The sequence below is a fragment of the Miscanthus floridulus genome, chromosome 9 (genome assembly GCF_019320115.1).
Source record: "Miscanthus floridulus cultivar M001 chromosome 9, ASM1932011v1, whole genome shotgun sequence".
NCBI lineage: Eukaryota > Viridiplantae > Streptophyta > Magnoliopsida > Poales > Poaceae > Miscanthus > Miscanthus floridulus.
Genome location: NC_089588.1, coordinates 50,721,361 through 50,748,211, shown reverse-complemented (window position 1 = coordinate 50,748,211; position 26,851 = coordinate 50,721,361). Strand labels below are relative to the sequence as shown.

Below are 26,851 nucleotides of genomic sequence, written 5' to 3'. Positions count from 1 at the left end.
GTGTTAGTGGGAGCAACTACACCGGGTTTATAAAAAGATTCATCAATAATATCACATGTTAGTCCCACATCATAAGACATAATCACTTGCTCCTTCTTGGCTTCCTCTATTTTGACTTGCTCGATGAGTGAGGAGTGAGCCTTTTTAAGCTTAGAGTGAGCTTTGCCAAGCTTCTCATGGGCTTCCATTAGCCTCTCATGAGTGACATTGAGCTCATCAAAGGATTGCACAAGAAATTTGAATTTCTTGTGCAATTCTTTGCACTCCTTTCTCTTCATTTCAACGCAAGTGTGCACTTGCTCACACATGTCCAAGAGCTCCTCCTTGGTGTACTCCGCCTCCTCCTCATCATCATCATCACTCCTACAAGCATCACTTTCACATTCATCATCATCACTCACATCATATTTTACCTTGGTAGGCTTTGCCATGAGGCATGTCGATGGAGTGTCGAAGATGGAGGGCTTGTTGTTGATGGCGATGCTTGTTAGTGCTTTCTTGATAGATTTCTTGTCATCATCACTAGAGCTATCACTATCCGAAGAGCCATCACTATCCCATGTGACCACATAGCCTCCACCTTTCTTCTTCTTTTAGAAGGTCATTCTCTTCTCCTTCTTCTCCTTCTTTTCTTTCTTGTCCTTCTTGTGCTTCTTCTTTTCATCCTCATCATTGTCACTATTGTAGGGACAATTCGCTACAACATGATTGGGGCTCTTGCAATTGTAGCATCTTCTCACATATTCTTTGCTTTTGGTGTGATCTCTTCTCTTTCTTGCACCATAGCCCTTCTTCATGAATTTTCCCATCTTACGTACAAAGAGGGCCATAGCTTCATCATCAATATCACTAGGATCATCATCACTTGATTCTATCTTGGACTTTCCCTTGTTCTTGGATGATGACGAGCAAGCCTTGAATGCTATACTCTTCTTCTTCTTCCTTCTTGTCATCCTTGTCATCCCCCTCCCTTTCCACATGTTATGTCTCTTGTGTCATGACATCACCTAGTACTTGGTTAGGGGTAATCTCCTTCAATCCTCCTCTTATGATAAGCAATCTCAACATCTCAAATCTTGGAGGTAGGCACATTAAGAACCAATGAGAGACATCATCATCCTTGATCTTCTCTCCCAAAGCCTTCAAGTCATTGACAATTACTTGCAACCAATGGAACATCTCCGGAATGCATGCTCTCATCATCCTTCATCTTGAAGCTTGTCAACTTATCCTTGAGGATGTACAACTTAGCACTCTTCACCATCGGTGTGCCCTCATATGTTTCCTCCAATCTCCTCCACACCTCATTAGCTCTTTCACAATCCTTGGTTTGCTCAAACACCTTGGAATCAATGGCATTGTATATGGTGTTGAGAGCCATTGTATTGCATTGCTTGTTGGTCTTGTCTTGGTTGGTGGGATTGTCGGGATCAATGATAGCATAGTCATTCTCGGTCACCTCCCATACTTGATCATTGATTGAACCAAGATACATCCTCATCTTTCTCTTCTAATAATCATAGCAAGTGCCATCAAAGAATGGTGGTTTGCCCCCCACATGGTTGAACACAACTTGAGCCATAATTTGACACCGAGGTTGTTAAGCCTTTAATCAAACAGTGACCACGGTTCTGATACCACTTGAAAGGTCCTAATATGGCTACAGGGCAGTGAATAGCATATTTAAAAATCTACAAATCAACTAGAACAATTTGATTAATATAACAAATAGCGAAATACAAACTTGCTCTAGCTCTACAAGGGTTGCAAGCCACCTATCCAACAATTCTAGTTGCTATAATCTCTAGACACATAATTTGCTATGTCACTACTCACTAAGCAAAGTTTTAAATCTCCGGCTATAGCTGCAGCTATAGCCAGAGATAGCCGCTGGGGATGGAAGCAGCTAAGCTATGCAGTTTTTTGCGCTAAGAAATGATAGCAGCTAATAGCTGGCTAAATCCAGAGATAGCTAAATGGGCCACATCTTAGAGGCAGCTAAAATTTTGGCCGCCCATGAAACTGACATAGCACAGCCCACCCCCATCCCGTAACCCTAACACTCGGTCACTCACTCATTCCACTTCCACCCACGAGCGTCGCTGCGTCGGTCTGTCTCGGTCTCAGAAAAAAAGAGCACGCGGCGGCGGCAGCTTCTCTTCCAGCGGCGGTGGGCCGGAGACGGCCGTGTAGCCTGGCCGCTCTCCCAAGCAACGGCTTCTGCCTCGCTTCTCCTCCTTCATAAGATGCGGTGGCAGTGCGGTCCCTAGATAAGCGGCGACGGCGGCGACCAATAGGAACGGCTGCGGCGGTGGCTCCAGCACGAGCAGCGGCCATGGTGTGCAGCGTGAGCATCGGTGTAGGCAGCATGAGCAGCACACTCCCGTTCTTTGTCTTCCCCAACTTGGTTCTTCATCTTCCCCATCCTGGCATCAGCATCAAGCAGATCAACAGAGGCAGCTTAGCAGCGGTGCGAGTCTAACAAGGAGGTCCGTCAGGGCTAGGTGCTCCTCATCTCCGAAGCACTGAAGTAGCAGTAGAGCACCAACGGCGATGACATGGCACAACAATCTGGTCAGTGCTCACAACCTCCTCTCTTTTTTTTGCTTGTATGCCACAGATCTCACTATATGTAAACAAGCTATCAATATTTGTTACCTCTAATTTCAATATTTCATATACTTGCCTCCCATGCTTGTTTGGCCTAGGTGGTAATTGATAATAACCGCTATATCAGTTTGCACTATTTTGATTGGGGCATATGCAGATAAATTCTTTGTTCATATTTTTGCTTATTGAAAGATCAGTGCTTGTTGAACCAGTTCTAAACAGTGGCTTACTTTGCCTTTGCAATAGGACCTTGTCTTATTTAGGTTTTAATGTGGCTTAGTTTGCTCTTTGTATAGGTAACCCGTCCAGTGCTGCCTCTATCTTAGTAGAAGCTGGACCAAAACAACCTGGTATCAACTCAAATGACCCTGCATGGGCTCACTGTTTCTGCCCAGACATAACCAAGAAACATCACCTATGGTGCAAGTATTGCGACAAGCTCTGTAGTGGTGGAATTACAAGAATTAAGTACCATCTTGCAGGAATTAAAGGTTTCAATACTACTAAGTGTGGAAAAGTTTCAGCTCCAGTGCAGCAAGAGATATTTGATTTGCTTATGAAGAAGACTAGTGAAAAAGAATAGAAAAACAAAGAAAAGGAAATGGACAGAGCTGAAGTTAACATAGAAAACTCAAATTGTGAAAGGGGCAGTGAAGGTTTAGATCATGGCAATAATGCTCTTGTGGTGAAGCCAAAGGCGACAAGAGGATCTAGTAGCTCTAGATCTGTAGCAGGTGGTCAAACTATTGACAAGTACTACAAGCATCCTTCTATAGAAGAATCTGCTAGTATGACACAGAGAGGAATTAATCTAAGCAAAAAGGTTCAAACATCATTGACAACTCAGAAAAGAGAAGAGAGGAGGGATAGAACTTGTGAGTACATATGTCAGTGGTTCTATGAAGCTAGCATTCCACACAACACAGTCACCCTTCTGAGCTTTGATCATATGTTAGAGGCCATTGGACAATTTGGTAGAAATCTGAAAGGGCCTAGTCCCTATGAGATGAGTGGACCGTTCTTGCAAAAAAGGAAGGAAAAGGTGATGGATGGATTCAAGGAGCATAAGGAATCATGGGAGCTCACAAGTTGTTCTATCATGATAGATGCATAGACAGATAGGAAGGGTAGGGGAGTGATGAATTTAGTTGTGCATAGTGCTCATGGGGTACTCTTCTTAGATTCAGTGGATTGCTCGGGTGACAGGAAAGATGGCAAATATATCTTTGAACTTGTGGATAGGTACATAGAAGAGATAGGGGAAGAACATGTTGTCCAAGTGGTGACTGATAATGCTAGCGTCAATACAAGTGCAGCAACTCTATTGACAGCAAAAAGACCTTCAATATTTTGGAATGGATGTGCTGCTCATTGCTTGGATCTCATGCTAGAGGATATTGGTAAGCTTGGACCAGTTGAGGAGACCATTGCTAATTCAAGGCAAGTGACTGTTTTCTTGTATGCTCATACTAGGGTGTTGGATTTGATGAGGAAGTTTCTTAAGAAATACTTGGTTCGCTCTGGGGTTACACGATTTGCCACTGCTTACTTGAATCTAAAAAGCTTGCTGGATAACAAAAAAGAGTTGACAAGACTATTTAAATCAGATGAGATGGAGGAATTGGGTTACTTGAAGTAGGCCAAGGGGAAGAAAGCCAACAAAGTGATCAGATCCAAAACCTTCTGGAAAAATGTTGACATTGTAGTTAATTACTTTGAACCATTGGCTAATGTGTTGAGAAGAATGGACAGCGATGTACCATCAATGGGATTCTTCCATGGATTAATGTTGGAGGCGAAGAAAGAAATTTCTCAGAGGTTTGATAATGATGAGAGCTGCTTCAAAGAAGTCTGGGATATCATTGATACAAGATGGGACAACAAGCTCAAGACTCCACTACACCTGGCTGGGTACTATTTGAACCCCTACTACTATTACCCAAATAAGTCAAAGATTGTGAAAGATGGATCATTTGCAGCAGGTGTGATTTCCTGTATTACAAAGATGGTGGCTGGTGATGAAGAAACCCAAGACAAGATAATTGAAGAACTCGACATGTATCAAAATCAGCAAGGGAGTTTTGGAAGTGAAATTGCCACAAGGCAGCGAAAGAACAAGAATTTCAATCCAGGTGAACAACTGAATATGTGAACTTAATTTGATTGTTGAATATCATATTTTTATTCTAACTTGTTTAATGTTTATGCAGCAAAATGGTGGTTGCACCATGGCACAAGCACACCAAATCTTAGGAAATTGGCAGCAAGGATTTTGAGTCTGACCTGCAGCTCCTCAGCTTGTGAGAGGAACTGGTCAGTATTTGAACAGGTAAAAAGAAAACTATGACATGCATCTTTGTGTGCATGCTATCTTTTTTGAATTTTAATGTTTGTTCATGGAATTTAAATATGACCTGCAGCCTTGTCTTCACTACTTGACTCGTAGGTTCATACAAAGAAGCGCAATAGGCTACTTCATGAAAGGATGAGAGATCTTGTGTTTGTTAAATTTAATTCTAAGTTAAGGAATAAGAGAGAGAAGAAGCATAGAGATCCTTTGGAGAAAGAAGTAGATGATGTTGTGGCAGATGATGATAATGAATTCATTACTGGTATTACGCCTTTGCCAAGTGAAATGGAACAACAACAATGTGCACAAGAATCACAGAAGCACACACCACAACAAGCACAACCACAAGCTAAAAGGAAAAGGTCTGTGCACCCTAAGAAGAGGAAAGTCAGGAGCCTGCAGTCTTTGATGAGAAATGGCCTAGTGGAGCCTGAAGCTCCATCATCCGATTCAGAAGATTGTGCTGATGGTACTCTAATGCAGACTACTGACTCTGATAAGTCTCTCTCTCCCTATGTCTCTGAGTCTGATTAGTGAGACTAGAAGAAATGAAGATTGCAATATTGCCTCGTATTAGTAATTTAGTATCCACTGTCTGATTGCAATATTTGCCTTGTCTGATTAGTGAGACTAGAACTCTTCATGACCTTTTGTGTTGTACTGTTAGCTTTATTCAACTGGTTATGTAACTATCAACTATCAACTGGTTATTGCCTTATCTGTTAGTTTTAAATGGCCCAGTGCAGCCTGTTGTAATGTACTCCTATAACCTATAATGTATTCCTTTCAACTGGTTATGTATCAATCGGTAATGGTTATGAAGTTATGCCAAGGTCATGTCTTTTTTCATTTTTTTTGGCAAAAATAGCTAAATGGCATAGCTGCAGCTATCTCCCGCTATAGCTGTGCTTAGCTACTGAGAAGGTCAGTGGCTGAGAGGCTTAGCCGGCTATTTAAAACTTTGTCACTAAGAGCTCTCACACTTACTACACTAAAGAGCTCCACTAGATGAACTTAAAACAACAAAGCAAGCTCTCAATTCTAATTATACTAAAGAGCTTGCTATAACTAGTTTATAAGAATATAAATAAGTGAGTAGGGTGATTATACCACCGTGTAGAGGAGTGAACCAATCATAAGATGAATACTAAATCAATCATCGGGAGAATACCAAAGGGCAAGAGACAACCCATTTTTCTATCGAGGTTCACGTGCCTGCCGGCACGCTAGTCCCCGTTGTGTCGATCAACACTTGGTGGTTCGGCGGCTAAGAGGTGTTGCATGAACCTCATCCACACAATTGGACACTGCAAGAACCTACCCACAAGTGAGGTAACTCAATGACATGAGCAATCCACTAGAGTTACCTTTCGGCGCTCCACCGGGGAAGGCACAAGACCCCTCACAATCACCACGATCAGAGCCAGAGATAATCACCAACCACCGCTCAGTGATCCTCGCTGCTCCAAGCCATCTAGGTGGCGGCAACCACCAAGAGTAACAAGTGAATCCCACAGCGAAACACGAATACCAAGTGCCTCTAGATGCAATCACTCAAGCAATGCACTTAGATTCTCTCCCAATCTCACAAAGATGATGAATCAATGATGGAGATGAGTGGAAGGGCTTTGGCTAAGCTCACAAGGTTGTTATGTCAATGCAAATGGCCAAAAGAGTGAGCTTGAGTCGGCCATGGGGCTTAAATACAAGCCCCCACGAAATAGAGCCATTAGCTCCTCAGTCCATAAAAAACGGGATGACCGGACGCGCAGGTCAGATCGACCGGACGCTGGACCCCAGCGTCCGGTCGCGCGATGTGTGCCACGTGTCCCCTACTTCAAACGCAGATTGCTCGATCTCAATAGTCATCAGTACATTTAAGTTGTGATCGGACGTGCTGCTTTGAAGTTACCGGACGCTGGACCTCAGCGTCCGGTCGTTTCCAGTAAGCATCCAGAAGCGAAAAATCACGACCGGACTCACCCAGCGTCCGGTCACTCAACGTCTCCTCTGTGCGCCGCATATGTCATCATACGTCATACTAACCGGACTCAGCCCCTGAGCGTCCGGTCATTTCTCCCGCCAGCGTCCGGTCGTGAGACCGAAATAGCGCGCTCACTGCTGCCACTGACCGGACGCGCCGATCCTACCGAGACCAGTGTCCGGTCACTTACAGTGACCTCCGTTCACCTAGGTTTAGCCACCGGACATGTCCGTTACGCTCTGTGAAACCCTATCTTTTCTGTACAGTGCGACGGTGAAGTTTCTAACCCTTGCTCAAATATGCCAACCACCAAGTGTATTGCCTTGTGCACATGTGTTAGCATATTTTCACAAACATTTTCAAGGGTGTTAGCACTCCACTAGATCCTAAATGCATATGCAATGAGTTAGTGCATCTAGTGGCACTTTGATAATCGTATTTCGATACGAGTTCCACCCCTCTTAATAGTATGGCTATCGATCCTAAATATGATCACACTCACTAAGTGTCTCGATCACTAAAACAAAATAGCTCCTACAATTTATACCTTTGCCTTGAGCCTTTTGTTTTTCTCTTTCTTCTTTTCAAGTCCAAGCACTTGATCATCACCATGGAATCACCATCATCATGTCATGATCTTCATTTGCTTCACCACTTAGAATGTGCTACCTTTCTCATGATCACTTGATAAACTAGGTTAGCACTTAGGGTTTCATCAATTCATCAAAACCAAACTAGAGCTTTCAATCTCCCCCCTTTTGATAATTGATGACAACCCTTTCACTAAGATATGAATTGAAATTTAATTGAATCTATGTTGCTTGCCCAAGCATATTTACCATGTGTAAAAGGATATGGACAAGTTTCATGAACCCCAAATGGTAGCAATTGCTCCCCCGACATATGTGCTAAGAGTTTGGATGGTAGCTTGCACATGTTTTTTAAGTGTTTTCTGCCGTTTCAGTCATGTTGCAAGCCTATGTTTCAAGTGTTTGAGTTGTTTCAAATGTATGTTTCAGGTGTTTCATACGGATGTTGTAAAAGTACATCGGGATGCTACACATGTTGTAATGGCTATACACGTATGTTTCAAGTATATGTTCCAAATGTTTCATCTATTCGAGATGAATGTTACAAGTTTTTTATCTAGATGTTACAAAAGTAGATATGTATGTTGCATATACATGCATGTTGCAAGCATATGTTCCATGTATTTTTCCGGAGTTTCATATGTATGTTTACAAGTGTTTCATCTAGATATTGCATATGTTTGCAATGGTTTCAAATGTTCTTCAGGCGTTTTTGTAAGTGTTTCATACGCTTGTTTTAAATGTTTCATCTATCTTGTTTTGTATGTTGCAACTATTGTATCTGTATGTTTCAAAAGCAGATCAAGCTGTTGCACATGGGATGCGCGTGGGAAGCGGCCGGCGGCGCGGACAACATTTGGGGCAGCGCGGGCCCACTGCTGGTGCGCTCGCGAGCGAGCCCAGCGCGCTAGGAGCTCACTCTCTCCCTGTGCGGGCAGCGTCTGGACGCTTGCTCTCGGATCAGACGTCCGGCGCTAGCAAGTCCCAATTAATCCTAGAAATTCTCAAATAATCAAAATAATCTAGACATCAATTCGATAGATTCTAATAACCATTGAATCTATCTATTTTTAAATAATTATCCACCTCTATCTATAACCGTGGAAAATAGCTTAAAGTAAACTATGAATTTGTATTTAAATTCCCTACATGTCATTATTAAACATAATCTGAAGTTACCTTAAATTTGCATATAAATTCCCACTTGCCATCCTAATAGATAATCTACTTAACCTCTTAAATAAGCATCTGAATTACCACGTCAACAATCATTGAAAAACCTGAAATATCCTCTCAAATCTCATATACCAACATTTTCTATTAAAAATTTTAAATAACCATATATTACAGGCGCATATGTTTGTACATTACACACTTCTATTAATATTGATATATTAAAAAACTAATGAAAATGAACAAGTAAACATACTTGTTATGCCGTATATGTATAATGTTTTAGCAATCATGAAAAATAATTAAAAAATATTAATAACCTGATATCTAACTTATAAAAGTTTTTTTTAGATAAATTTATACATTTGAACTAAAACATTTAACATATCTATATATCTCTGTTTTCTATAAAGAAATGTTATTACACAAATAATCCTTGATAAGAAATTTGAAACGTCTTAATAAGCAGGGGAGTTCTGTACAAACCAAAGGTGGATATAAGGTCTTTGAGATTCCTTTTGAGTAAACACATACTGAGTCTTAAATATTAATATCCTCTTGATTGAGGCTAGCACCTCTACTCTATCTTAGATCTTACATCAAGTTCTACCACTAATCTTAAGCGACATGGTACAAGTTATATAAAGGTTATGCCATTACATTAATTAAAAATGCAGTCTATGACCTAAAATCCATATTTTTAATAAATTTAAAAGGAGACTTAATAAAAGATACAACAAGCACAAGAGTTTTAGCATCACCTGAGGACAAAAAATCTATAGCAATGAATAAGATTAGAAAAAAGTCTACTTAACACTCCAACCTATTAGTAGTTGTCTACTTCAGTCACTCACCTATATAAAACAATATAGTCTACCCTTTAAACTATTGAAAAACGTTTAAATAACCGTCTAAGACGGTTTTGGAAGTTGTTTTGCTGATATGACATATTAAAAGTTTACATATAACTCCTTAACGTATCAAGGGTTGATTATATAACTCCCTCAATTATAAAACCTAACATTGTAATAATCCTTAAAGCATTTAATAATGTTCTAATCACACCCTGTCGGTGTTTTGGTCCAGCGGGTCCTCAACCGACTAGTGAAAGTGTACTGCGTGCCCCTAATCCCGGATGGTGATGCAAAGAGACATAAGGTTTATACTGGTTCAGGCAATAGGTGCCCTACGTCCAGTCTGAGAGAGCGATCTTGTATTCCTTGCACCGAGGTGCTTGTAGTAGGGGCTTACAAGCTGGGCGAGAGAGAGAGCTAGTCCCAGGTCTCTGCGTAGAGTGGCGTGGGTTGCTTGAGATGTTGATCTCCTGCAGTGAAGGAGTGTGTGTGTGTTACAGAGTGTTGTGCGTCGCTTGCAAGGGTGTCTCGCTACCTAGAAGCGGCCCCGGTCACTCCCTTTTATAGTCAAAGGGAGGCACGAGGGCAGTACATAGATTTGTTATGTGGCGTTTTGTGAGCAGAGGCAGCATGTCTGAGCCCTGTAGCTCGTCACTGTGGCGGCATGGTCGGTGGAGCGGCCTTGTCCTCAGTGCACTGGAGCGACGCGCCGGTCACGCCTGATCCTGTGCGACGTGGGAGCTCCTGTGATGGCATGTGTGCCTTCTTCTGTTGGAGGCGTGCTGGTTGCTGCATGTTTGTCCGGTGCGGGGAGCTGAGGCTGGGTAGAGGCGACGACGCGGGTGTGCTGACTCCGAGGATACAGGGCTTGGCCCTATGCACGACGTGGGAGCTCCTGTGGCTTGACGCAGGGTATGGCGCATACTGCGGACAACGTGCCAGTCCCAGAGTGCTGACAACGTAGAGCCGAGCCCCAGTTGGTGCAGAGGCTGAACCATTTGTGGGGGGCTCGCGCGGGTGCGAGTCTCAGGCTATAGGAGCCCGGAAGTGGATAGCCGAGGCTCGGAGGGAGCAGTTGGTCTTGTACGTCGATTCCGAGGCTACAGGGACCCGAACTTGACTCTCCACGCCGTGCTGTCCTTGGAGCAGGGGTTAGGCAGCACAGTGCAGCACGAGTGTCAGTCGTGGGCACAATGCTAAGCACAACGGCTGGTAACCCCTGCCCCGTCCTGTCCCGGGCGGCATGGCGTCGATGTGACTCCCATCTCATCGGCCACTCCGCTGTATCGAGCCGTCGTTCGGCTGACGTCGTGGGAGTGGTTGGACGTGTTGGTTGGATGTGATGTCCTGTCAGATAAGTCGGTCAAGGCGGAGGTGACGGGGTTGATGTCGAGCCAGCCTCGAGCGAGTCGGAGAATCGGTACCTCGTCCGAGGCCTCGTGGCGCGGGGCCTCGGGCGAGGCGGAGAATCGATACCTCGTCCGAGGCCTTACGGGCGGGGCCTTGGGCGAGTCGGAGAATCGGTACCTCGTCCGAGGCCTCATGGTTTCATTTTGGGCCGAGCCTGCTTCGGATGAGCCTGGATATTTGTTCGAGGTGGGTCGAGCGGTCCAGCCAGGCCTCGGATGTGGCGGGTTCGCCTGCGGTTGTTTTTTGGTTTCGTTATTTACAAGGTCTAAGCAATTTTTTCGGTTCTTGCTTAGGGTACCCCTTTTTATGGTATCCGACACACCCGGATGGTCTTGTAGGACCGTTTGGACACTGTATCCCACCGTAGTGGCCTAAGCACCCATGCTTGCACGCAAGCCCATCAACTTCCTCCCTCTCCCTACTACTCTTTCTAGGTTTGCACCACTGCCCAATGAGCACCATATTGTCTCCTGTTCCATCTCATGGCACTCCTCGAGGGCATTGAGCTCTTGCACTACCCAACACCCTTGTCATCCCGCCCCTCCCACATCCTTGCTCCCTCTTGTTTTCTCCTCCTACGGGCTATGGCTACATAAAAATTAAAGGACAACCGGATGTGGGAGGGGGCGGATGGTGAGAATGCAGACATGGTGCTTGAGCTAAATGTCATTGACGAGTAGCGGGAGGTGGAGCAGGATACAAGATGTCGCAAGCTGCTCCTTGGACGGTAGATCAGCCTAGAAAGAGTTAAGACGTGGAGGCAACAAATGGTCCTATGTGAAAGATGTGTACTTAGGCTAGTATGGCATGATATGGTGTCTAAACGGCCCTACAAGATTATGAAGGGTCATTTGAATATTATTAGATATTTTAAGGGCTATGGTATCATGTTTTATAGTTGAGGGGGTATATAGTCAAATCTTGATATGTTATGGGGATACATAGACTTTTTAATATGTCACGTCAGTGAAACCACCTTTAAAACAGTCTCAGGGGGTTATTTAAACGTTTTTCAACAGTTTAAAGGGTTAACTGGTTTTATAGATGAGGGGGTGAAGTAGACAACGACCAATAGTTGCGGGGGTTAAGTAGACTTTTTTCCTATAAGATTAAAATCTAATAATCAAAATTTTGAATATGTATTTAATTGAGACCTGTATCCGTTCCACGAACAAAAGTCCACAAATAACAATTGACGGGTTTGGAGGCCACAACACCGGCGGCGCCGCTCCTCCCTTGCATCGTTTACATCGCCACCGAGTATGCCACACGGAGGCCCATGCGAGTGCAAGGTGGTGGGGGGTAGTCTTGACTAGACCTGGGTGGTCACATAAGGATACGGAGGGAGAACTTGCATATACGCGTTATTAAGCGAAATAACTTAAAATAGATTGTATTTAAGTTATTCTTCGTCCGCAAAAAGTTCTAAATTTTTTTGAATAATATTTTTATTTATATGATTTTTTATGAAGAAATATATTCTTTTGAATCAGAATCTAACCTATTAGCCAAACGGTTTCATAAAATTATTTTGATTCATCACCAGAAACGTTTCTACAGAGAATTTGGATCCGAAACGTTTCTACAGAAATCTCGCACCCTAGATATCTTGCATAGGTTATAAAGCCTAGTAGGTTAGCTGGAACATCAGTAGGTTGTCTAGAGTTGGTATGCGCACTAAAGTTGGTATCTGCCAGAGTCAGGGTAAAGGAGACTATCTATTTTTTGGAAATAATAAAGATCTTGTTTAATTTCTAAAAGATCATACTTGACCCATTTTAAATCAAAATATATGAAACTGCCACCAGTCAAGAAATTAAATGTCTGTTGGTGTATATAGTTATTTGGCTGTAACATGTTTTTGTTTCTTTTCCTAGTTTTTTATTGCCTGCAGTCACACCCATCATTTATCTAACAAATGATTTGACTCACCGTACAGTTACGCCTAAATGGCAGCAAAGTGCATAGACGTTTAATAACACAATTACACAACAGATACTAAATCAATCCTGAAAAGGCGATTGTCCCAGTGTCATTTGTATGCTTAAAAGAAATGAGGTCAGATCTCATCATCGCTCTTTATCCAGGAGGCCACCTATGGCTGTTCACTTCATACCAGGGCCGTAACGACAAAGGCCGGTTCTACCGTTCTAGACAGGAGGAAAGTCAGTTGTTATTCCGCCAGTGGATGCCTGATGATCCCACGCCCTTCATCCAGAACGAAGCTGTTGTCCCTGAAGTGGGCGCTGGAGAAGAACGGCTTCAGATCGTAGATCTCATACTCTTGGGCCTGGGTCAACAGGTGTAGCAAGTCAGAAACAGATGTTAAAGAGGTCACTCAGCTCGGTTTTGTGTGGAAGCACTCATGAAAGCTTACCTTGTTCCTCAGGTCCTCCACTTTGACCTCGACGTGAGTAAGGCGCGAGGTTGATCCTGCCATGATTTCTTCAAAGTGCAGGGCATCCTTGACCAGTGTCCGCAGAAGGAGCAGAAGCAGCTCATTGTAATCCTTCTTGAACGTCATGTATTTCCGGAAATTCTGTGGACAGCAGAAATTTAGTTGATGCTTGCAAGACATTCAGTAGTTCAAGGACTACCCAGACCCAGACTGATTAGTACAAAAGGGCAACAAGATTCAACTCATGCTATTAGCTTAATCTGCAACAAGACTTATAAATTTACTGACAAAACTGACCGTTTGGTAAATCATTCCTGTTAAATAGATGAGCACTTTAACATATAATTGATTATCAAATGCATGTACGTGTGTAGCATCGGATGATGTAATGGCCATATAACAGTTCAATACCAACAAAATTTACCTTATGAAGTGCTTTCTGCACACCGAATTTCTGAGTTGAAATAAAAGAGTCAAGCAAGACACGGATGGCCATGTCAACATCTTCCTGAGACACATAGCTCCTCAGATGCATCCTTGCATGTGCCTCCGACATTCGGATGATTGATTCTATATGCCTTACTGCAATAGGAACCCCTTGGCCATACTGCAAAGTTAGTTGGAAACTACTTAGTACTTCATTGTTTTCGAAGGTGCCACTTCAGAAATTTAGTTCACACAAACCCTAGACAAGGCTAAGAAGGAAGGATATCATACAGATGATTCACGACGGAGTTCAGCATAAACATGGCTAATCTTATCTAGATCGGCATCATGTATTTTGGGAAATACATTCAGCTTAGCATAAGTTATGTATTTCTTCAGCATGTCTTGGGAAAGGACCTGGCAATATAACATTCAGTTAGAACCACAAAACAGAGTCAGAGGTTCTTTCAGTTGAAATAGCTATAGGATACATACATCTGGGTCAGCTTGTCTTGCAGAGGCCAGTGGATCATCATCCACATCGGTTGAAACCCTGTCTTCAAGGTTAGCCCCCTTGGGTTGGGATCTGGCGTGACTGTCTACAACAAACCTTGCAAGCATTTCATCTGTAAATGGATCAACAATATCCTGCATTTTAAAAATTAAATATCAGTAGTGATGGACAACTGATCATGGAACAAATACATCAGACATGAATAACAGCTCCAAACCTTAACCACGCAGAGGATGTCAAAACGTGAAATAATGGGATCCGTCAATTCAACATTCTGAGTGAATGTCTTTGATGAATCATACCTGTGAAATAAACGATGATTGCATTCAGTATCTTTCTTAATACTATCACTAGTATTATATGGCATGCATGGAACTGAAGTTACCTTCCACCTATTGGGTTTGCTGCAGCAATAACACTGCATCTAGCTTGAAGAGATGTGACGATTCCCTGCTTTTGATATACTGATACTTTGTTGCTCCATAGCTTCATGAATACTTACCCTGAAACAATCAGAAGAGAATTACATTTTTAGTAATACAGAAATTTAAATAGTACAGGGCACCCAAATGCAAATGTTATATCATACCTATCTTGATCATTCATCTTGTCAAACTCGTCAATGAGGCAAATGCCCCTATCAGCAAGAACTAGTGCACCTCCCTCAAGTGTCCATTCTCGTGTTACTGGATCCTTGTGAACCGCAGCAGTAAGACCAACAGCAGAGGCAGCCTTTTCCAGTTGTATATACTGCTCTGTGTCCTGTTTTCTCCACATACCTGCAAGATGGCAAGTTAAGGGCACATCCTCAAGGAACTGCTGAAAAATGATTGACTCTGTCCTTACTTGAGAAACTGTGATTTTGCAGTGCCTGGATCACCCAGGAGGAGGACATTGATATCACCTCTTAGGCGATGTTTTCCCTTCACATTCTTCTCTTGTCCACCAAACATTGCGAGTGCAATGGCAGTCTTGATATCTTCATGGCCGTAAATGGATGGTGCAATTGACTTGACAATCTGTTGAGTTAGGTGCATAAGTGAGCTAATGTATATTAACATAACACATTTTCATCAAGAGATTAAAGAGTTGAGCAACAAACCCTTTCTGCAATCCTTGGATCCTTTGACAGCTTCTCAATCTCTGCCTTATCCTCGTCAGTTAATTTGTATGCAGAAAACAGATCCTGCTTTTTTGCCACATAGTTTGCCTCAACCACTGTGGCGAAAACAGGGAAACCATTCTTTGTATTCAAAGACAGGTCAAAATTATTTGTGTATATCCCAGTGACCTCCTGGAGAAAGCAAGCACGGAATGTCAGTCTGATTTCAAAAGTAATATGAATGGATATGAATTGAAAAACAAATGGTAGGTGAGAAAATTACAATCTCCTCTCCTGGACGAGCACAGTCAATCAGATCATTCAGAAGTATTACTTCCTTGTATCTGGGAAGCCGCCCAGCAGGAACAATTCCTGGGCTTTCCTGAAGAGTGAGTTTCTGGTAGTTCCTATATATAGTCTGCATGGAGAATAAGCAAGTATTAAGACTGAAAAAAATAGCTTTACTAGGATTAACAATATAGTCCACATAGAAAAACTATATCAATATCACATAAGCAATAAGACAGAACTGTGAAAACATGTTTAAGGTAACATGCCTGCTCAACATTGACTGTGAATGGCCCTTTGGATTGGCATTCAGGGCATGATCCGACTTTCACCTCAGTGTAGGAGTTCTGGAAGAAAGGGCCCAGGATAGTTCCACATTTGCTACAGTCATACTTCACCTGCTGCAACTGAGGGAATACACCAGATCGTCGGGTAACAACACCACCAATTCGAATCATTGTGTTCAGATGGACTTGCCTGAACAAAGGCATGTAGGACATTAGACCAAATCAAATTGATCATGAAGCTAAAAGATACAAAGGAAACTGTGTTATTTACCTGATATTGCGTATTTGATCATAGACAGGAAGGTTCGTTATTCGGACATAGATCTTTTGGTGGATGTTCCTATAATTCTTGTGGAGATCAAAAACAACATTTTTGGCAACTTCCTCCATAACTTCAAGCACTGATTGAGGTGCATCGGCCAACCAGATGGCAATGTTTGGATGTATATAAATAAACTGTTTGTAGTCTATTTCCAAGCTACACTTGTTAGCTGCAGAAGAAATAGATAAGGGTCAGAGAAGCAAGGACTTTGTAGTAGCAGCTAAAACTTGTTGCATTTTTTTCATGTCAACCAGAGAATGTGAAGCAGATGATACCTAAAACCATCTCGTTAATAAGCCGAACATACTCAATCTCTCCTTGATCGTTCTTTGGGTTAACATATGTAAGAAGGAACTCTTTGAATTTCTTTGCAATAAAGCGACGGACTTCATCTCTTGTGACCCACTCTCTCAATGTACCTTGGACACGGTACATGTTCATCTCATCTTCTTCATCAAATTCATCCTGCTGAAAATAATATTGTCAATTCAAGGATAGACAGTCATTTAGAGCTGCAGAAAATGAGGCTTACTATATAATTGGTAGTTACAGAACCAAATCAAGTTCTGAAATAAAAGCATAACCTAGTTTAAATCGTTATGACAATACCTCATATGGGTCATCATCAGTCTGATCAGTCATAGGCACATCACCACCGGAGTACATTCCACGCTGAGATCTTCCAGGTGAACTAGGAGTGGCACCATCACCATCATCATCACTTCTTGGTGTTCTTGGTCCACTTGGTGGTCTAAAACTAGCCCTGTGCCTTTTAGGACGCCTGAAATTCATATCCTCATCTGTATCTGCACCATGGAAGAAAAGAGCTTTGAATTCACAGTCACTAACACCTAAATATTGGACTTCTAATATATGTTACAATTGTTTACACCTAAGGCAATCATGTTACCCTTTTTTACAAGAATCTATAACTGTCAGTTCTAAAAAAAAAAATCCAGGCATAATCAGTACTGCTGCGAAGCGAAGATTGATTGCTAATATCTATTGTATGCTTACTATATGGATATGAACTCAAACAAACACTAATAACTTCCTAAGCAACAAATTCATTTGCAGTTCAGATATAAATGACACAGCTCTCCTTCCTACATGTGGAAGAAAAATTAAAATACATTTTCTGTTACGACAGTTGATAAATGGAGAAATGGAGATAGTCCAACTCAATATTCAGTATAATATGCAAATCTTCCAAAATGAGTTTTTTTTTTACAGAAAGCATTAACCACATTGAAATCACCAAATGAGGATGTGGCCAGTCAAACTTCAAACCAATCACAAAAGAAGCAGATGCAAATGAACGAGAGCCCAAAGATGCAACATAAGTTCATATACCAAGTACTCATTTGGTGATTTAATCAAGAGCATATATTTAAAATATAAATACCATATTTGCTCTAATATCCTACAGAAACCAAAATTCGTCTTGAAGCCATTACCCTGATCGTGGAGCATCCGTGGCAACTTCCTGTCAGCTGCTGCACCAGTCCTCACATCCCTTGCATCAAGCTCCGCTTCCGCGGCCCTTCGATCAGCCATGATTTCATCAAGATTCCTCTCATCCTCGAGTGAATCATCTAAACCAACTGACTCATACTGATCATGCTCATCCATCCTTCGGTAATCACTGCAATCAGGTAAAAGGAAAAAGACTGACTATGGAAACAAAAAATTTCAAAACTGACAGTCAGCAGATATATAGAATGGTTTGTGTTGGCTAGATAGATTGGATTATTCATTGCGATCATGTAAAAAAATGCATGCCTTCGTTACAAGCCATTTAAAAAAACAAAAGTGATCCTCGCAGCAAACTGTGCAAGTCCAAATTCCAAACTTAGGAAACATACAGTAACTTTAGTTTGATAACAATGTGTAACTTAACACAAATTCGCATCAAGGCAGCAGAGCCACTTAACAAATCTCTCATCAAAGCTGGTGAGCCTGGGCATCTGCCCCTATGGGCACAGAGAGTCACGCAATGCACTTCAATTTAGCAAATTTCGAGATGGATTAAGTGTATTTCCGTCAGACCAATAAAATTAGCGAACTTAGATGCATGGCCAAGAACTAAAGTTGGTTGTTTTCAATAAAATTTAGAAGATTTAAGTTCATTTCCATCAATCCGATAAATATTAGTTAAGCCTATCAGTTAGTTACTCTAGTACTACAAATACCTACTCTAACTACATTTTTTCCCCAATTTATGTACTCCCTCCTTTAAACACATACGACGTCTAGGACAATATAATTAGTTAACTTTTCAACACAATTTAGAAAATTTTGTCAATAAATTGACCATTTCTTCTTCTCTAAATGCCACAATTTGCCTACATTATGAGGTAAATAACGACAACAAATCCTAGAACCGCAGATATCTGACCAAACCACAGGCCAAAAAACCATCGCATCTGCCAATCAAACCACGGCATCTACCAGATCCCTTGGTCCCAATTACCCAGCCGCCCGAAAACCCACAGCAGATCCCGGAAATCTCCAGCCCTGGGTCAGATTCGAGTTGGCTTACTCGAGGTAGTTGTCGTTGAAGAGGTCCTCCCCCTCCTCGTCCTCGTCGGGGGCCACTGCAGGCGGCGGGGTCGTCGTCATCGGGGAGTACGTGAGGGTCGACCTCCGCCTCGCCATCGTCGTCGGAGTAGGAGGACGGGTCGGTGGCGCCGCGGCTGGTGGTGTTGGGCGGCAACCGATCGGTGCTGAAACCGGGGGACCCCGGCGTCGAGGGCGCGTTGTTCTCCGAGTCATCCTGCACGACGAGAGCGCCACGCGACCGCAGCAAGAAGAGATCAGATCTTGCGGCGCCGCGAGCGCGGGAGGAGGACGAGGCGGAGGGGTCGTGCGCTTACCATTCCGCCGGCGAACAAGAAGGCACTGGGCAGTGGAGGCTGAGGCGAGCGGCGGCAATGGCCGCGGTTAGGGTTTAGGGAGCGGCGGGAAGGTGAGGGGAATGGACTACGGAGTGGCGTGGTGGTATTATGAGAGGGAGGCGGCGGCGCGGGCAGGCGGGAGTGGCGGGAAACTTTGGCGCCAACAGGTAACGGCTTCCCGCGCAGGAGGCAAGTGTGGTACCATGGGCGAAATTGGGCTGAGATGGTATTCGGGATTCGTGGTTTGGGCTTAGCTTAAGGACGGACCACATTCAATAGGGCATTTGCATCTGCAAAAAAAAAAAAAAAAAAAAAAAAAAAAAAAAAAAAAGGAAAAGGAAAGAGGGGAGAAAAAGAATCGTAAAAGACTTTTTTTTACCAACTCTCAACTTGGTAGACGTCGCGAAAGGCGTGTAGCCCAGTGGTTACAAGAACCTCAGTAGCACGTAAGGTCCTAGATCCGCCCCTCCGTTGGAGAGAATATTCCAAGATTTTACGTCGTTGTGTTTTTAAGTGGTAGGCGACATTCCCGTCGACAGCGAGGCGCTTGTGGTGACTTCGTCAATCACGAGGATTTGCGAGTATTTAAGGTTTTAACGTTGTTGTGCTTTCAGCGGTGGACGATGTTCCTGTCGACAGTGATGACTTCGTCAATATCGAGTATTTACCGGGCCAGTCTTCGAAGATGCTCATAGGAGGATTTGCGTGCGTACTTTCATAACGGTTAGACGTACATAGTGACTTCGTCAATATCGATGATTTGTTGGCCCAGTCTTCGAAAATGCTCATAGATGGATTTGCGTAAGAGTTAGTGTGCATGCATCGTGGATGTCTGTGTTATACTATGTAATAAAAAAAAGTTTAGCAGACACCTGATTTTTAAAATGAGAACCTCCATTCACCTTTTTTTTTAGCAACAGATCCTCGATTCACCTGTACCTTCGTCATCTACAGCTGGACCTAATACTCATCAGGCCCATTTGCTAGTGACAAATACACCGTACAGTCATTGCAGAGGAACTAACTCTCTAGTTTTTTCCCCTTAATCTATAAAATTAGTTTTTAGTCCCGTGCAAGTATTATAAGGTAATGTAAGTAGGTTACAAAAGGCTGCCACATTAGATTTATATATGGTGAGTCAGAGAAGAGAGAAGAAAAATAGATGCAAACTTACGGTCAGCTAAAGCAGCCGTTTCAAAAACTTTATGAGATAATATTCTGCGCCAGGTATTAATGATGTTGTAGCTAACTATATATATAATAATAATATATAAGAGCGTAATTTAGGGAAAAACTAAAACTGGTTTCATATTTTTCCCGAGCTAAAACTATTTTTATGAGTTTTGTAATATTAAACCAGATTTTATGACTTTTTTTATTTGTCTAATTTTCCAAAGACATACTTGGATAACTTTCTCAAAAAAAATATTTGTAGTCTAAATTATGCCTAAAATATCACCTCATAGGTAACATGACGCCACGTAGAACAATAGACGTGGCGAGTGGCGCTACATAAGACCAAAACCATTATCTAAAATGTCCACAGTGCAAAAACAAATAGATTTAAAAGTTGAAGGGACCAAAATATGTTTTTGTGCATGGTCCCAGTTTGCCCTCATAAAGTTCCTCCGGACTTCAGTCCTATTCAGTAGCTCAATAAGCCAACATTTGCCAAAATAAGTCAAGCGTTTGCAAATGATTTCTATGTGTTCATGATAGAAAATTAGACTTTTTTGTATTTTGCACATGAGTAGACCATTGAAAAAATCGCCTTTTTTATTATGTGAATTTTCAAAAATTTGGAAATTGTTACATACCTTCACTTAGACATCCAAATACTAACCAAAAAAAATTCTAACAAGTTTGTATTCTAGAGTATATGCTCTTTTTCATGAGCTTCATAAAATTTACTACAATGTAATGAGAAACAAAATGTGTCGTTTTTTGTTCTCATCGTATAAACACATTAGTTATTACGAGATGCAAAGTGATCATAGATCAGTTGGTTGGGTTTCCTTGTGGTGAAACTTGTCACCTGGGTTCAAATCCTCGACTTGGCACTAGTGCTCGTATTTTACTGGATTTATTCTATGATTTAACAACGCTATGCTTTTCTGTGGTAGACGACGACAGCGAGACGCCTATGGTGACTTCGTAAATTTCAAGATTTGTCGGCTTATCCTTCGAATGTACTCATAGGGGTAGAGTTTGCATACGTGTATTAATAGGGATGAGTATATGTGCTGTGGATGTCTACGTTGAAGTTATTACGATTGAACGAAAGGTAGTAGAATCCTCAAAATCATTAAATCTCTCATATTTCCTTATTACGATTGAATGAAATGCAGTAGAATCCTCCAAATCATTAAATCTCTTATATTTCCTTTTTTTCGGCTGCTTCAACGGTGCTTTGCTAGTCGAGTGCAAAGGAGTATTTTGTGGTCTTTGCAAATGTTGAATAAGCAATAGGCAACCTTTTTCTATGAAATACGCCTTGTATTACGATAATTGTCACCGGTTCGTTGGAACAGAGGGGGGCGGCTCTGCATTGCACTCGTTCCAGATCTCCTTGACGAACACGAGGCAGGGGTGACGACGGAAACTGGGAAACATATATGCAGAGGATTCTTTTCGTTTACAGACATGATCGGAGTCGGCCGGAGGTTCCGAACACGTATACACGATCGAAGGCATGTTCGGCGACGTGTACAAGGCCTGGGACCGCGTGCTCGAGCGCTTGTCGCCGTGAAGCAGCTCTCGGGGAGGACCAACGACTGCTTCGTGAAGACCTCGCTCCGCTACTTCGCGCAGGAGGTCATGTCCCTCGCGGCGTGCCGTGGCCACCCTTCCGTCATCTAGCTCCTGGCTGTTGGAACCGATGGTGACCACCGAGTTCACGATCTTGGAGCTGGCTTACAGCCGGCCCCACTCGTTACCACGAGTCTGCGCTCCCACAGGTCCTAGGTCCACCGGAGCTACAACATATAAGGCCTTAGGCCTTCCCAACCCAAAAGACTAGCCTTATAGGTGGGGGCTTCTTCCACCTTATGTGTTGTGCTCCTCCACCATAGCTACACGATGTGGGACTAAACCCCAACAATTTCCCCCTTAGTCACACATCGGGGTGCCCCCGCCATATGTGACGCTCGAGATTTTTTATCGGGTTTAGCTTTTTTGACCATGGGCTTAGCCTGATAGGTGAGGGTTCTCCCACCTTATATGTTGCCCCCCCCCCCCCACCATCGCTACACGACAATCTCCCCCTTACTCACATATCGGGGTGCCCCCGCCATATGTGTGACGCTCGAGATTTTTTATTGGGTTTAACTTTTTTGATCATGGACGTCTCTGATACCAAATGTTAGAACCGGTGGTGACCACCGAGTTCACGATCTTGGAGCTGACTTACAACCGGCTCGGCTTGTTACCATGAGCCTTTGCTCCCACAGGTCCCAGGTCCATCGGAGCTACAACATATAAGGCCTTAGGCCTTCCCAACCCAAAAGAATAGTTTAATAGGTGGGGGCTTCTCCTGCCTTATATGTTGTGCTCCTCCACCATCGCTACACGATGTGGGGATTTTTTATCGGGTTTAGCTTTTTTTGACCATGGGCTCTGATACCAGTTGTTGGAACCGGTGGTGACCACCGAGTTCACGATCTTGAAGCTAGCTTACAGCCGGCCCGGCTCGTTACCACGAGCCTGTGTTCTCACAGGTCCACCGGAGCTGACAACATATAAGACCTTTGAGACTTACTCAACCCAAAAGACTAGCCTTTTAGGTGGGGGCTTCTTTCGACTTATATGTTGTGCTCCCCCACCATCGCTACACGATGTGGGACTAAACCCCAACAATCTCCCCCTTAGTCACACATCGGGGTGCCCCCGCCATATGTGACGCTCGAGATTTTTTATCAGGTTTAGCTTTTCTGACCATGGGCTGGTATCATGAGCCCATAGTCAGAAAAGCTAAACCCGATAAAAAATCTCGAGCGTCACATATGGCGGGGGCACCCCGATGTGTGACCAAGGGGAAGATTGTTGGGGTTTAGTCCCACATCGTGTAGCGATGGTGGGGGAGCACAAAATATAAGGCGGAAGAAGCCCCCCACCTATAAGGCTAGTCTTTTGGGTTGAATTAGGTCCAAATGTCTTATATGTTGTCAGCTCCGGTGGACCTGGGACCTGTGGGAGCGCAGGCTCGTGGTAACGAGCCGGACCGGCTGTAAGCCAGTTCCAAGTTCGTAAACCCGGTGGTCACCACCGGTTCCAACCGGTTCCAACACTGGCTACGTGCACATGGCGGGCGTACTGCACAGGGACATCGTCCCCGAGAATGTGATCGTCGACATGTACGTCGGCGACTCCGGGCTGCTGGCGTCCTCCGGCCCGTACCGTGCGCCAGAGCTCTTCCTGGGGTCCAAGGACTACGACAGCCGGGTCGACACGTGGTCGCTCGGCTGCATCATGGCCGAGCTCGTCGCCGGCAAAGGCGTGCCTTTCTTCAGCGCGCTGGACGGCGAGGTCTTCAAAAACATGCTGCAAGTGGTCGGCGCCAAGGGCATCGTCGAGTGGCAGGGGTTCGAGCGCGTGGCGCCGTGCGAAAAGGTGGCCAGCCTTCGAAAGACGGGTCGTCAGGAGAGAGGCAACCTCCAAACGATGTTCAAGCCGAAGGTGCTGTCTGCGGCTGGCTTCAAGGTTTTGAAAGGGCTGCTGGACAGCAACCCGGACCGTAGGCTTTCAGCAGCGGCCGCACTTAGCAAGCCATGCTGGTTCAGGCGCCGTAGTTTCTTCGGTGCCTGCTGCTTCATGCCTCAAGGTGGACCTTAGCCGACGCTAGTGATAACTAGAGTCAACATCCGTTTGTTCTTATTATAGTTCTTCGTTCTGCTATTTCTTTCTTTTTCAGTCGTTGCAACGCAAATATATCCTTAATCTGTAGTTTTAGATTATAGTGTGTGTGTTTTTAGTATATTGATGTTCAATTCTGAATCGTTGTACTGATGGAATACCCTCAATAGATTTATTTTCATTTTTGGTTACAAAATCTTAGGGTGTGGAGTTCAAAGATCCTGCCTGTTTTGCAAAACTGCCACTAGTTTTCCGTCAAACCTCGGCCGTGTATCATCAGAATTCCCCCACCATGGCACTACGTGCAGTCTGTTTGCAGCCGCTCACATCAAATTTCAGGGCTGTTTGGTTGGAGGCTCGGAACCTTTGGTGCTAGAGAATAGAGAACAATATACCAAGCCTAAACCTCCAAAATCTGACGTATAGGTAGATTTTCACAGCTTCAACAAAATAGCCTCTTCTTGCAGCCTACTAGAATATCAGGCGCATAATGATTTGAAAATAAAAGCTTTTGTCCTCGCTAGATAGACATGGTTTTATAACTTTAAATAGTAACACTAAGATCTAACCACAAACATTGGGTTTTTATAGTCATTGTCATCATAACCATGTTGAGCACATAAAATTAGGCATATCACACTAACAAATACGTAGCAGAAATTACGAAACCAATCACTTCTCCCATTTCACTGCACTCTGCAGCTAGCCCTTTTAGTTCTAATTGAGCCACACGTTAGATAGTCATTCATTATAATATGGCTACAGAACATCTTAGTGAAAATAGCTAGAATGCTAGTCCAGATGTGCACAAGGTCATTAGAATAGGATAGAAAACGTCGGAGACAATAGAATGATAAGCTACACATCTGCAATCTAGAGCCATGAGGTTTCAGAAAAACACAGAGCTGGTCATTAAAATGACAACGTCCCATGATGCTGAATTTTTTTAGCAGTCGAACTACCCTGTAAATAGAAAAAGGTCATCAGAGACAAGCATTTGTTGAACATGACAGAGAGCAAAGTACACAATCAGAGATACATTTACTTAAACCAGTTTGTGTAAGCCTTCAGGTATGATGTTTATAGATTGTAACATGGAGTGCACAGAATCAAAGAAAAGAGTAATCAAGACATATAAGGATAGACTGCAATTAATTTATTTTGAACTAATTAGGTATGACATTCCTCAAGAATACATTAGAACATGCGAAAACAACATTAATGGGGTAAGCATTAACTCTGAAAAAACTAACTTGCATGACTATAGAAACTCTTCTAATCATGTTACTATGGTGAAACTCGAGTACAAATGTACTAAATGTTTTTCTCTACCATTCTGAAAATTAAAAACAGGAAGAGGCAGCAATTGATTCATCAAATAATAAGTAGAGCACAAATGTAATTTCCAAAATATGCCAGTCGTGTAATGTATCGGAAGAAATTCCGAAATAAAAGGCAATGTTTTTTGCAATATTTATACCTTATCAATATTTTCATGGTTAATTGCGCAACCAATCCTATTGCTGCACAATGCTGGTTTCGGTTCTAATATCCATGGCTGGAACCAATTTCAGCTCTGGAACATTATGGATTACAACAATACATAAAGGAACACGTGTTAGCACTTAGCAGCCTGCACGTTTTGAACGCAAAAAAACACTTGAATATAGGATTGTATCTTTTGTTTGTCAAACATTGTAATTTTCAGTGAAGTCATATCATATCATAGAAAAAAAATCAACATGCATAAGGAATATGAAAGAGGAACATACTACGTTTATCAGCCGCTGGGCAAAGCATCTGAGGCACATGCAATTCCTAAACGCTGAAGAAGCGTGGTTGCCATGGTAGTCTAAATAATCTGGTTGCAGCCATGAACAGAAAGCTCTTTGAACAAGAAAGAACCGTGTAATCAGGAGACCCGACCAGATACCAAATGCTCAAAGAAACTGGCCTTCCTGGCTGCCGCTGCTCGCCACCGCCGAGGCCCCGTGAGGCCATCAGAAGCCTCATCCGAGCGCAAGCCCGTGCCTTTGAGTAGCTCATGGTCAGATCTGAGAGAGAGAAAGAGAAAGCTCAACTTCGGTGAACAGATCTCGGAGAGGATGTGGAGATGTTGCTGAGCCGTACCCTCGTGCTTGCATCGCCGCCTTCTCTGAGCATGCGAGAAGCCGAGAACCACGGCGCCCCGCCCCATCCTGCCTCCGGGCTCTGAGCATGCGAGCACTGCCACTCCACCACGGTCGCGACCCGCCGCGATGTCGCCATGGCCGAAGCCACCTCCCCATAGATCTGGGTGCGCTCCTCCGACACGGTAAGGCGGAGAGGAGAGGAGTGAAGCGATGCCGGCGGCGAGACGGAGAGGGGAGATGGCGGTGGCTAGGGTTTTCGGTGCCACCCAAATCGCCCGTGCGCGTGCAGGAGCGAGGCTGTTGGGTCGACTTTGGACTGTGGGTTAGTTCCTAGAAAGTTTGAGGGCCTTTTTCGCAAAATGTACAGAAAACAGGTGTCGACATAAGTATGAGCCACCAAGGCTCCGAATGCTGTGGATGAAGCGGAGTCGAGTGGGTTTTAGAGGGTGTTCCGCTCTCAGTTTTTCTTAGTTTGCTCCACCGATTTTATCATGGAGCAGCTCTACCGTGCATTTTGTGAAGCAGGTGATACTGTTTAGCACACAGTTCTGCTCCAACTCTAGAAATATGTTGTTTCTATGCTAATAGTCTATTATGCCCCTGATTCAAATTGCACTTGATATTTTCCGACAAGAATAGAAAACAAATGATAGAACATTAACA

The 26,851-nt window shown here is 43.3% G+C and overlaps 2 protein-coding genes, 1 long non-coding RNA gene and 2 pseudogenes across 4 annotated transcripts; 3 read left to right on the top strand and 2 right to left on the bottom strand.

The window, feature by feature from the left end:
• Positions 1–3,559: 3,559 nt before the first annotated feature.
• LOC136479862 (uncharacterized) lies at positions 3,560–4,249 on the top strand (annotated as a pseudogene).
• A 105-nt stretch (positions 4,250–4,354) lies between these two features.
• On the top strand, positions 4,355–5,494 carry LOC136479861 (uncharacterized). The gene is made up of 3 exons (XM_066477591.1): positions 4,355–4,742; positions 4,821–4,939; positions 5,057–5,494. Exons 1-3 carry the CDS (start codon positions 4,355–4,357, stop codon positions 5,492–5,494), a joined length of 945 nt encoding a protein of 314 aa, XP_066333688.1.
• A 7,448-nt stretch (positions 5,495–12,942) lies between these two features.
• Positions 12,943–19,310, bottom strand: LOC136483709 (DNA replication licensing factor MCM2-like; annotated as a pseudogene).
• A 4,194-nt stretch (positions 19,311–23,504) lies between these two features.
• LOC136479860 (putative cyclin-dependent kinase F-2) lies at positions 23,505–24,035 on the top strand. Its single transcript, XM_066477590.1, has one exon. It carries the CDS (start codon positions 23,505–23,507, stop codon positions 24,033–24,035), a length of 531 nt encoding a protein of 176 aa, XP_066333687.1.
• Positions 24,036–24,716: 681 nt separating this feature from the next.
• On the bottom strand, positions 24,717–26,586 carry LOC136481903 (uncharacterized). 2 transcript variants are annotated; one of them, XR_010764903.1, is made up of 4 exons: positions 26,187–26,586; positions 25,829–26,110; positions 25,537–25,632; positions 24,717–25,019 (listed from the first exon to the last, which is right to left on the bottom strand). It is a non-coding gene; the product is annotated as an uncharacterized lncRNA (long non-coding RNA). The 2 variants fall into 2 exon arrangements; XR_010764902.1 differs by lacking the exon at positions 25,537–25,632 and having other exon boundaries at positions 26,187–26,559.
• Positions 26,587–26,851: the final 265 nt, after the last annotated feature.